General features: G+C 40.7%; 1 protein-coding gene across 4 annotated transcripts in view; it reads right to left on the bottom strand.

Moving 5' to 3' along the window:
* The window catches only part of DOCK7 (dedicator of cytokinesis 7), a 174,791-nt gene that overhangs the window by 138,546 nt on the left and 23,437 nt on the right, over nucleotides 1–12,808 (bottom strand). For all 4 annotated transcript variants that reach the window (XM_080921575.1, XM_080921576.1, XM_080921577.1 and 1 more), the window contains exons 2-7: nucleotides 11,935–12,040; nucleotides 5,051–5,226; nucleotides 4,750–4,818; nucleotides 2,066–2,195; nucleotides 1,754–1,966; nucleotides 1,189–1,274 (exon numbers count right to left, since the gene is read on the bottom strand). In XM_080921575.1, the coding sequence (XP_080777701.1) occupies nucleotides 1,189–1,274; nucleotides 1,754–1,966; nucleotides 2,066–2,195; nucleotides 4,750–4,818; nucleotides 5,051–5,226; nucleotides 11,935–12,040 (780 nt within the window). The remainder of the gene's footprint in view (nucleotides 1–1,188; nucleotides 1,275–1,753; nucleotides 1,967–2,065; nucleotides 2,196–4,749; nucleotides 4,819–5,050; nucleotides 5,227–11,934; nucleotides 12,041–12,808) is intronic.

Below are 12,808 nucleotides of genomic sequence, written 5' to 3'. Positions count from 1 at the left end.
GGCCCTAAATAAATATGTTTATTCAAGATAAACACAGACGAGACAGAAAGATTGTAGTTTCTGGCAGGAAGCACGTATATACTGTTGCTGTCTATTTTCTTCATTACACAAAAGTTTTCTTGAGCTAGAATTACTTTGGAAAGAAATTTTAAGGCAAACACTGAAAGTCCATTGTAGGGATCTGATTTGTGCTTACATGGGGAATTTGCACATCCACTGCTGGTCCCTGGGAACAGTTGGTTTTTTGACTAGTCAATAAAGAGTCAGAGGCCAATGGCTATGCAGACAGACAGAGGCAGGACTTCCATAGCACAGACCAAGCAGTGAAGGAGCAGGTGGGTCAGCCGGTGGGGGGGGGGGGGGGGTGCCCAGAAGGAAACATGGACTTAGAGAGTGCTAGTCAGTAACACTGAGGGGAGGGGAGTGTGTGCTAGCTGTGAGGAGGTTTGGAAGTGACCAGCCACTGAGCAAGCTTAGAGTCTATTAAAAATAAGGTTACACATTTGTCTTTTATTCAGGCACTCCAGAGTGCTGGGGTGGGAGAATCACGCCACCCCAGCCAGGAAGTAAAGATCGGATTAACAATTTACCACTAGAAAACCTAAAAGCATAAATACGTGATTATTTGAGAGAGAAACACAGGGTCTTGTCACTCTTATCCGTGGTGTCCTCACGCCATGGTCCTCATCTGCAGCCTACTGAGCGCTGGGATAATAGGTAAGCACCTACTGAGCGCTGGGATAACAGGTAAGCACCTACTGAGTGCTGGGATAACAGGTAAGCACCTACTGAGTGCTGGGATAACAGGTAAGCACCTACTGAGTGCTGGGATAACAGGTAAGCACCTACTGAGTGCTGGGATAACAGGTAAGCACCACATCCTGGCGCCACTTCGGCTTTGTAAGACAGATAATACCAACGCAGTACCTCTGACTTGTGCATATTTTCCTCTTTTCTGAATAGCTGTTCATAATGGGTGCATTATGTAGAAAACATTAAATATAAATAAACATTTTTCTTAAAAAAATAAATATGTAAGATCTTAAAAGATAGTAATTTCAAAAGAAAAAAGGAAAAACAATTCTTATAAATACATATACACAAGCATGAAGCCTAAAGTTTTGTTATACCAGTAATCAAAGTATTAGCCCAGGAAACAGAAAAGGTAAGAGTGAAAGAAATACTCACTTGAGTGATAAACATTTCACAAGAAGTCTTTGTCCAAAATGCTCTTTGGGCACATCCGGAACACTAAGCCGTTCGATTGGTTCTTCCTGCAGAGGGAGAAGTAACAGCAGTGGCTACTTAGCATATCAGAGTTTTGTTTTTAAGACTTTAAGCATCTGCGTTTCTGGTCTTCAGAGTTAGACACCGGAAAGAACACCACATCTGTCTCTAAGTGGAAGCCATTCCAGTCCATGTGTACTCAGCCAGAGCATGTTTAACTCACAGATCCCACAGCTGTTTCCCACATGACTGTAATACTACATACGAATCACACTTCCAGAAAAGGTGCACAGCCCTACACGTGGTAGGAAAGTACTTTGCCACTGAGCCACACTCCTGGCCCATTTTACTTTACTTTGAAATAGGTTATCACTAAGGTACCCAAGTTGTCCTTAAACTAAATAAATATATAGTTCAAGCAGTCCTTAAAATTGTGATCCTCCTGCCTCAGCTTTCTAAGTGGCTCAGATGACAGGCATAGCACCAGGTCTGGCCCCCTTGGCTTCTTCACATACAAAGTCAGTACCTCATCTGGTGATGGGTGCAGAGCAAACAGCTCCTTGTGGCGGTTTGACTTCCTTTGCTCATCATTCTGATGATCTATTTCTTCATTTGGAGTTCGATCAAGTAGATTAGGAAGCAAGGCATCAGGAAGTGAATTTTTTAAGTCGAAGATACTGCAGGCCCAGCTACCCCTTGGAGTGTCATCTATTGACACTGAACGTCTTTTAAGGTCATCCTTTCATTAAAAAGAAAAAATAAGTTATAAACATTAGTTATTAGTTAACTAAAACAACTCTCTTATAGTCAGCTAAAAATAAAAACATAAAAACATTACTTGCTCATCCTGGTAGCTGTTGCCATCTGGAGCTTCATCGGACTCAAAGACTTGTCTGGGCAGTCCTTTTTGTCTTTCTCTCTGCTTATCCAGTGTGTTGGGGTTAAATCCTGTTCCCAGTTTATGGTATCTTTAAAAATAAAATTGATTTTTTCAAAATGTCTCATGCTGAGCACAATAACGTATTATTTCTTCACACACACATGACTGGGGTCTATTTCACAGTTTTCAGTGTGCTAACCAGGATTTAAGAAACTGTTCATCCAAAGCTCCTTTAATCTAAATAAAAAGCAGATTATCTACTTCTAAAAGTAAATCCTGTTTTTCTTCCTTCTCACACCAAAGATTTAAATTTTACTTTTTATTCAGAAAATCAGACAGTTAAAAACAAACAGAAACAACCAGAAACCCAAGGTTAAAAAAATCTAAGTAGAAAATAATGATTTTAATAATAATATAAAATTTTAATAATATAAAAAAATACACTGAATTTTCATTTTTTGTTTTTTTGAGACATGGTCTCACTATGTAACCCTGTCTGTCCTCGAACTCACTTCGTAGACCAGGCTATACTAGAACTCAAAAGATCTACCTGCCTCTGCCTCCTGAGTGCTGGAACTAAAGGTGTGTGCCACTGTGCCTAGCAAGCCATGAGTCTCTAGCTTCTAATCCTAGCCACTTCACTTTTTGGTTTATGAGAACCTCAGATAAATTAATACTTAACTGATTTGAGTCTGAGGTGCCTTATCTGTTGAAACCATAAAAGCTATTAAGCATTAAGTGCTCAATAAACTACCCAGCACATGATAATTAGCAATTAATGTTAATTCCCCTTCATTATGTCTCAACCAATGAGTCATCATGAGTCTAAAATAACTAATAATCAATCAATCAATATCTCTCCCCTCCCACAATTAATACCTTTATTAAGATTTTAGATTATAGGTTTCCAATCCATATGCATAGAAGTAAAAGGTTTTCCAATTATCTGACAAGAAGAATATTACATTTCTCTAGTAATGTAAAAAATCTGGCTATTAGAACAGTCTCAAAAATTCTGTGTTTACAATCATTCTATATAAAGAGCAGTAAAGCATCCTCCAATACGTCATACCCAAACCAATAAGGCTATCGGTGATCTCCTGAAGAATGACGCTTAACACAATCTTAAGCCTAGCAAGGTAAGACAGCAGCCAAGAGGGCAAAACCATAAGCAACGGAGACACCAATTATCACCCTTATTTACATTTGTTTTATGTGTATGTATGCCTGCATGTAACTCTGTGCAGCATGTTTATGTGATGCCCACAGAGGACATCAGACCCCTGGATCAGGAGGTAGAGATGGCTGTTAGATGCCAGTGACAGTAGGAATCAAACCCAGGTCCTCCGTAAGAATAGCCAGTGCTCTAAACTGCTGAGCCCCATCTCCAGTCCACATTACTTATGCTAGTAATATTTAGCACAGATCATTCATCTGTGAAAACCATCATAAGCAAACTGATCGCTACTTGTTCTTCTATCTCCTTTAGAAAACCATGGTTAAATGTTCCAGAATGAAGACCCTTCTTAGTTACGTGAATTACTAATGAAAAACAGTTGCATTTTATTTTTTAATATCACTTAGTATTTCAAAAAATCTGTTAGAAAATTATTAACTATGGCATAGAAAAGATTATTTTCTATGAGCAGTTACCTAACTAGATACATGTAAAGGTCCAGGACCTGTAAGTATTACAACAGCTTTTTTAAAAAAGAGAAGAGAGTCTCATCACTGGGGGCAGAGATGGAGGAATCACAGATGGAGGCTCAGCAGGGCTACACAGAAAAAAATCTTTAAAAAAAAAAAAAAAAGACTTTCCAATAACTATGTAGTGAAAGCTGGCTGTTAAATTTAACTTAGCTATGCAAGTTTTACAAAACTGAAAAACAATTCAACAATATCCACCATGATTTCCTAAGAGAATTAGACTACAGAACTGTCATCATTACACTGAGCGTTCATGATGACTCAACAATATAGGAATAGTACTCCTACAAGCTTAATATTTTATAAGGAAAACATAAAATGCCTTAAAATAATATATCTATAGATAATATTCTTCTGCTTTGACAATTTTGTTTAATGAATAAGTCTCATAATTTTTATGAAATCTAATTTAATACCATTAAAAAATTCCTCTAAGTGACTATTTTTTTAAGATTTACCTATTTCATTTTATGTGTATGAGTGCTGGCCTGCATGTATGTAACAATGTACATGCCGTGTGCCTGTGACTGCCAAAAGAGGCCATAGAATACCCTAAACCTGGAATTCCAGATGGTTGCGTCATGGGTGCCAGGAACTGTGTCCTCTGCAGCAGCTGCAGCAGCAAGTGCTCATAACTATCCAGTCACCTGTCAGCCCTCTACTCAGTACTGTAACACAGTAACCACCCAGTCACCTCTCAGCCCTCTACTCAGTACTGTAACACAGTAACCGCCCAGTCACCTCTCAGCCCTCTACTCAGTACTGTAACACAGTAATCACCCAGTCACCTCTCAGCCCTCTACTCAGTACTGTAACATAGTAACCACCCAGTCACCTGTCAGCCCTCTACTCAGTACTGTAACACAGTAACCACCCAGTCACCTCTCAGCCCTCTACTCAGCACTGTAACACAGGATAGTAAACAAGGGACTCACTTTCTGACCACAATTGCCCAGTCTTCTGTGTAACTTCTTATACAATCTCTAACATGTGGGTCCATTTCACTGTTTTAAGAAAAACAAAATATAATTTAGACAGAAAAGTAAAATGTACACAGAGTTCTTATTAGAAAGATTTCTAAAAGGGTATCCAAAGGAAGAATACAGAATGAATTTTATAAGCATTGTTTTCTTTTTTTATAATAAAAAATACCATAAAAGTATGGCTTAAATAAAATAATGAAAATTGTCTTCCTATAGTTACATTAAAGCTGAAACATGGTCAATATCTCCTTACCTTTCTTCAGGCACAGCTGAAACAAGGGTTCTGCAGTCCCTAGGACTATATACAACTTCAATATCATCTGGAGGAAATTCAACCAAATCTCGAAGAGGCCCAGAATCCACAGCTAACGGGTGAGTGATGAGGTAATCTTCCAAATCCACAGGATCGACTGCTTCAGTGAGGGGCACCTAGCAGAGAGGAGGTGCAGAGGGAGAGGTGAATGAACAAGCTGACAACTTGAAGCAAAGAAAACAATGGACATGTTTTATCCTAGTTCTCTGTAAAATGTCAGCAGACATGCTGATTCTAATAGTCACAGCACTCGGCCTTGGGCTCCCCATGCTGTCCTCACACTTGTAACCCTTACATATAGACTATTCCCATAACTCTCACATTAAAACAAAAATAGTAACTACCAATCTTGTTACACTTTATGGCTTCCTATGTACTCACTAGAACAATTATTATCTTTGGAATTTGTACTGCTAAGTGTCTAAAGCTGCTTCATGTTATGTGTTGTTACTGGTGATCAAGGTAGCAAATACACATGACCAGACTGTGGCAGGTAAAACACTCATGCTCCCAAAACTCTCCACACCCTGGTCCATGGCAGGTCCACTGTGCATGCTAATGTACGTGGTTAAAAAGCTTAAGACGGAGACACTGCCCTGCATTACATGGGTGTGCCTACATGCAGTCATCAATGTCCATTTAAGGCATCAGGTGATCGTGGCTGTATACACTGGAGAAGAAGCCATACAAAAGGGAGCAAAAAGACACACCTGGAGATTCTAGCCTCAGATTAAGTGACGCATGTAACAGTAAGCTTTACTCACCTGCTGTAATTGTCATCTTGGAGGTTGTCTGCCTCCCTTGCTAACCTAGGCCTAGTCCAAGAAGCTTCCAGCCTCTGTACAATTTAATCTAGGCCAGAACGGTTTCAGTCTCAGAGACTTAATCTGAATAAGCTCATCCTTTTCTAGTTCTTTCTCATTCACTGATTCAACTCAGCTCTTCTGTTCAAAACTCTTCTCCAAGGTGACTGATTCAATCTGACTTCTCTCTCAGCCTTTCCTGAATTGCTCTGCTTGGCCTCATACTAACTTTGGCAATCTATCCTAATCTTCTGGCTCCCTCTCATTCTCTGGTTCATTCTGCCTTCACCTGTGTCTACTTGTTCTCTCTTCAACTGGTCTCTGTCCAGTAAACTGTAAAACTGTCCAGGTAAAACTGCCTCCTTTCCCTTGTTGTTCTCTCTGTCTACCTGTGAGAGTTGGGAAGATCCTATTCCATCAAATCTTTCTCTGATTCCTCAATTTTTCTACCATTCAATTAGACTTCATTTTCAAACATGGGTGCTTCCTTCTACAAACTAACTTGACCTTTCTTGTTTGGGATTAAACATGAGTATAAAGGGATCTAAGGCATAGGCTAAGGTTAAGCCACACTACAACTAAAAACGAGAATTTCCAGTAAACAACACAATCTCCAGGTTTACAGTGTGATCAAATCTCCTGCAACAGATGCGGCCTCAGATAAAGAAATGTCAGGAGCACCAGAACCAGAATAGGCAAGAACTGATTTCCAACTACTGCAAAGGCTAAGGCACTGTCAAACCCTTACTTCAGTAATTTCTGTTGACTTGGAAACTCCCAAATAAACTTCTATTGCTTTAAGACATCCAGTTTACACTCATTTGTAATAGTTTAGTTAATACTCATTTGTAACAGAATACTTAATACTCAGACCTATTTATGTACTATTAATAAAATATTCATTATATTTTGCCCAGGCTGGAAGTATACTTTTGAAAGATTTTTAAATTGTCTGTATGTGTGTCCCCATGTATAGGTCAGAAGACAACTTGGAAGGGTCAGCTCATCCCTTCTCCCACATGGACTCCCACAACCTAACTCACCGTCAGACTTGGCCGCAGGCCCCCTTACCCACTGAACCATTTTGAAGGCCCAAGTCCCTGATTCTCTGGCTTCTGCATCACGAGTGTTGGAATTACAGGCCTGCACCACCTCACCTGGCCCAACTGAATCATTTACAATTATGTAACTGCAATTGCTTCTCTATCTCTGGTAGCATTTCCTGCCTTATGTTCTGTTTCTGTGCTTCTCTGTCTAGAATCTGATTCTGTAGGACTCTAAACTCCTTGTGTTGTAGTGAGTGGTGCCTTCCTGATGCCTCTGTTCCTTCATTCTCACGCTGCTTCTGTCTGGGGTCATTTTGTGTGGCCCTTACTTGTTTCCATGGCTATTTCTTGTAGTGCTTTATAATGGATAAATGCTGCACACAGGTACCCACAGATGCCAGAAGAAGGCATAAGGTCCCCCATAGCTGAAAAGGGCTCTGAGACCTAGCATGGGTGCAAGGAACAGAACTTAGGATCTCTGAAGACAAGTGCACCCTCTTACCTGCTGACCCATCTCTTCTGCTCTGAAAGTATACTTTTTACTAAGATAGCATACTGCTCAAATTCAAGAATGGAAAAAAATAGATCAGCAAAAATAAGAGCACGTTATTTCTCAATGAAGGGACTAGAGAGATGGCCTAAAGGTTAAGAAAACTGGCTCCTTTTGCTGAAGACCTAGACTGAATTCCAAGCACCCAAATGGTGGCTCACAACCATCTGTCACTCCAACCCTAGGGGATCTGATGCCCTCTTTTGGCCTCAGAGGGCAATGCATCTGAGTGGTGCACAGACAACATGCCATACACAGGAAACAAGAATGCTCAACTGGAAGTGGCGGTATACGCCTTTAATCCCAGCACTTAGGAGGCAAAGGAAAGTGGATCTCTGTGAGTTCAGGGTCAGCCTGATCTACATAGCCAGTTCCAGGATAGCCAGAACTACAAATAGATTCTTGGGGGAGGGAAAAAAAAAAGCTCAACAGAAGTACACTTGCCTATTGCTGAGTAAGAGACCCTTAACCCAGTCTTCTTGGGAAGAACAACTAGCAACAGGTAAAGATAGATTTTATTGCTACAAAGTAAACAGATAAGCATGTAAATCATAAATACCCAAAAAACAGTTGCTGTTATTATTAGCATTAAATAGTGTCTTATTTAATATCTCCCAAGTCCTTGTAAGGGGATCAAATTTCTAAATATGACAAAAAGACAAAAGCCTACAGACATGAACTGGAAGAAATTTCAAAAACCTCATAGCATAAGCAAAGAAATAGATGTCAAGATACACCAAACTTTTAACAAACCATAGGCGAAATATTTTTCATTTTACTTTATTTATAATCAACTGTCTGAAATGAAACCTGACTTCTAGATCACAGTAGATTATCACCAAGAAGCACAGCGGTAAGATGTGGCTGTGGTAACGTCAGTCAATTGTCTGCATCAACAATCTCCCCTGAGCAGTGCTGGCACGCACCTTAAATCCCAGCACTCAGGAGGCAAAGGCAGGCAGATCTCTGTGTTAGTGGCCAGCCTGAGCTCCAGGACAGCCAGAGCTACGGAGAAACCATGTCTCAAAAAAGGAAGAGGAGAGAGAAGGGGAGGAGGAAGAAGAAAGAAGACGAGGAGGAGGAAAAGGAGGAGGAAAAAGAAGAGGAGGAGGAGGAAGAAGACGAGGAGGAGGAAGAGAAGGAAGAGGAGGAAAAGGAGGAAAAGGAGGAGGAGGAGGAGGAGGAGGAGGCAACGAGGACAACAACAGTCCTTGAAGTAAATTTACACAGGAAAAGAAGAAAGCAAGTCTGCCTGGTCTAGTGAGACATGGGCGATGCTCCTGTTACTGAGGCCCGGACTCACTCCCATCACCACACCTTCACCAGTGTGGCAGGTTGCGTCCTCAGACCATGGGCCACAGTAACACTTTCTCCCTTAAGTTGCTTCTTGATGGGTATTTGGCCATAGCAACAAAGAAAAGTAATGGAATGGATTAACGATTTTCAAGTGTGGGAATAAAAGACCTATTGACTCAGAATTGTATACTGTGTAACTGTAAATTAATCACAAACAGCTATAAAATGAAGAGAAATCAAAATATATTCCTATAAAAAAAATCTTTGTTGCCTATCCTCCAAGGACGCTGAAACAATTGCCTATACGGTGAAAAAGGAAACACTACCATCCATCTGGGGCACATTTTCTGTTGGTGTAAACTTCTAGTGTCTTATCACCATCACAGGCTCTGGTATAAGCCAAGTGTGTTAGTCCAACCTATAATCCCAGCACCCAAGGATGTTTGCACAAGGATCACAAGTAGACACTAGTGGAGTATTAGTAAAAACCCTCCCTCAAAAACAAGTATGAGCTGTGCTCAGAAAGGGGAATGATAAAATACAAGACAAAGGTTTGTTTGGGGGTGGTAAAAATATTCTAAGTTGACTATGGTGGGAATTTATTAAATCCCATTGAATTTGATTGTTTAAAGAGACAGACCATATGGTAGATGAGCTACAACTCAATGAAGCCTTTTTTAAAAGTCAGAGCGGAATTTTATCCATTCCTGGAAACAGCAAATAAACACATCCACAAGAAAGCAAGCGGGACAGTGAAATGGAGGTGAATGTGACTCAACCTCCAAATAAGCCAATACAGTGAGCATAGCCCAAAGTTAGGGGCAGAGGGGAGGAGCGCAAGAACATGGTGAAAAACTCAAGTGACCTGCGATCGAATCCCACGTGCTGATGCTCTCCTAAATTCCCATCTGAGGAACCAACTATAAAAATGGATATTAAAACCAACAAGGAAATAACAGTTAGCAGACAGTAGATGATAGCAAGAAATTACTGTCAGTGTAGTTGAGTGTGATTGTGAAATGCAGTCAGTAAGGAAATGCCAACATGGGCAGTAGTCTACCTCCCTCGGTGTCCCTGAAGACTCTCAGAATCAACAAGCACCTTTTCAAAGAGACCACAAAGAGAAATCGACGCCAACAAGCACTGCACATCCTTTGAGAAAATACTGCTGCTAAGAGAATGTGGAAACTGGAGTCTAGTAGGAAACGTGAGGGAAAGAGGCACAAGCATGACCACTGATGGGGCTGCAGCAGTAGAAAAACCACTGCAAAGCACTTACGGAACTGAGGCAGCAAATCTGATACACAAACATAACTCAACACAGTCAACGACAGCGCACACACTCTAGCCATCAGCTAGGTAAGATGGATCGCAGGATGGATATGCAGGATGGATAAGCAGGATGGATAAGCAGGATGGATATGCAGGATGGATAAGCAGGATGGATATGCAGGATGGATAAGCAGGATGGATATGCAGGATGGATAAGCAGGAAGGACACGCAGGATGGATAAGCAGGATGGATACGCAGGATGGATATGCAGGATGGATACGCAGGATGGATAAGCAGGATGCAGAATGGATACACAGGATGGATACGCAGGAAGGATATGCAGGATGGATATGCAGGAAGGATATGCAGGATGGATATGCAGGAAGGATATGCAGGATGGATAAGCAGGATGGATATGCAGGATGGATAAGCAGGATGGATATGCAGGATGGATAAGCAGGATGGATAAGTAGGATAGATATGCAGAATGGATAAGCAGAATGGATAAGCAGGATGGATAAGCAGGATGGATACGCAGGATGGATAAGCAGGATGGATAAGTAGGATGGATATGCAGGATGGATAAGCAGGATGGATATATGAGAGGAGGTTAAGGAGATTGAGGGGAGACTCAGCAGAGCATCAGAATGCTCACAAGTAGTTCTTCAGTGTCGTCCTTTGGTGAGGACAGAGGAGGACATCAGGGACAAGAAGAGTAAACAGTGAGTGAATCTGTGGTGTCTGTGTCCTCACAGTCATGAGGATAGTTGGAGTCAGAATACCAGAATAATAAGACAAGAGATGGTAATCAGACTGGGCAGCAAAAACAAATTGCATATGAGTTATAGTCATTTATAAAAACCAAATCTGGTGTCTGGCTATGGAATTTTGACTAAGGTATAATTCTAGAAAATAACATGATGAAGGACAGAATTTAAAATACCAGTAACCAAGGGGCTCTGCCAGAGTCATACAGATACAGCTGAGCATGCTTGCAGCTAACCATCGGACTGAACATGGGGACCCCGATGCAAGAGCTAGACAAAGGACTGAAGAAGCTGAATGTGTCTGCAACCTCATGGGAAGGACAACATTATCAACCAACCAAACCCTCCAGAACTCCCATGAACTAAAACACCAACCAATGAGTACACATGGAGAGACCCATGGCTCCAGCTGAATATGTAAGAGGACAGCGGTGTCTGTCATCAATGTGAGGAGAGGCCTTTGGTCCAGTGAGGGGGCGTTTTCCCAGTGTAGGGGATGTCAAGGTGCTGAGGTGGGAGAGGGAGAGGGAGCACCTTCGTGGAGATATGTGGAGGAGGAGGGGGATGAGAGAGGGAGAGAATAACATTTGAAATGTAAAAACAGAATATCTAATTTTAAAATGAAAAAAATAATAATAAAATACCAGTAAAATATCTAAAGGACTACCCCATGCACATTAAAATTACCCAGAAATCCATGTATTCCTAAGATTTCCTAACATAATATTGTTCATAAAAGCAAGTTGCTGTTTTAAAGTTTTAGTAACACAAACATTTATAACATGTTATTACCAGTCAATCAGATCTCCCACCCCATTGGCATATAGTATTTGTTCAATACTCAGTATGTTTCCTTAGCTACGCACTCCATCATTGTTTAAATCCTACTCATAAGAGTTTCAGAGCTGACTGGGAAACTGACACTTCTCCAGCGCCCCTGACGCTTCTCAACTGAACTGAGAGAAAGGTAGCACCAGCCCAGACTGGCCTGAACTGCTGACCTGCTGGGGAGCCCAGAGCACTGACTTCTGTCAGTGCTTCCTTCAGTGAAGCTCTTCCAGCACTCTGTGACTGGGACATGCTACTTACTGTGGTGTGGTGGGATATATTGCCAACTATGTTGAGGTTTTTGAGCAGCTGGGGAGAACCACTGTATTGTCCAGAGATCTGCTTTCTAACTTCAGCAGCGACAGTTCTACAAAAAGAAAAAAGGAATGCATTACAAACACACCCACACTTGACGTACACACACACACATTAAAGAAAACTCATTTAGAATGGAGGAAAGTACATTAAAATTCACTTATAAAATTACAACTGGAGAGATGCTCAGTGGTTAAGAACACTGACTGCTCTTCCAGAGGAACCAAGTTGAAATCCCAGCAACCACATGGTGGCTCACAGCCATCTGTAATGGGATCTGACGCCCTCTTCTGGTGTGTCTGAAGACAGCTACAGTGTACTTGTAGATAATAAGTAAATATTTAAAAAAATAAAAAGACTAAATTAGTAAGTTATCTTAACATTTTTGTTCTTGCTTATAATTCTAACATCTTTTGGTTTAGATTTGACACAGGGCCTCACTATGCAGTTCTGGCCGGCCCAGAACTTGCTCTATAAAGCAGGCTGGCTTCAAACATACCTTAATGTTTTTAATATTGATGGAATACAAGCAGTACAGCTAATTTGCATGTCTGATTTCTAATGTAGCATTTTAGAAATATGATCTATGAGAGAACTTAAGCTATAAAATACATGTGCAAGTTAAAATGTATATTAAGATTGAAAATAAATTCTAAAATATCTTATATACATCAAACTATGCTAAGAATTGGGAGGAAAAAAGGTTCTTCTTTACTTTCTAATACTACTACCTCCTCATTTATGTCCCAGCAAACTAGTTTCTATTTTTAATTCTAAAGAATGGCCAGGCAATAAGAGCCTCCCATAATCTGACCCTAAT

The sequence above is a fragment of the Micromys minutus genome (genome assembly GCF_963924665.1).
Source record: "Micromys minutus genome assembly, chromosome: 9".
NCBI classification, from domain to species: Eukaryota; Metazoa; Chordata; class Mammalia; order Rodentia; family Muridae; genus Micromys; species Micromys minutus.
Note: the sequence above shows the minus strand (reverse complement) of the source record. Positions and strands in the feature narration are given on the sequence as shown.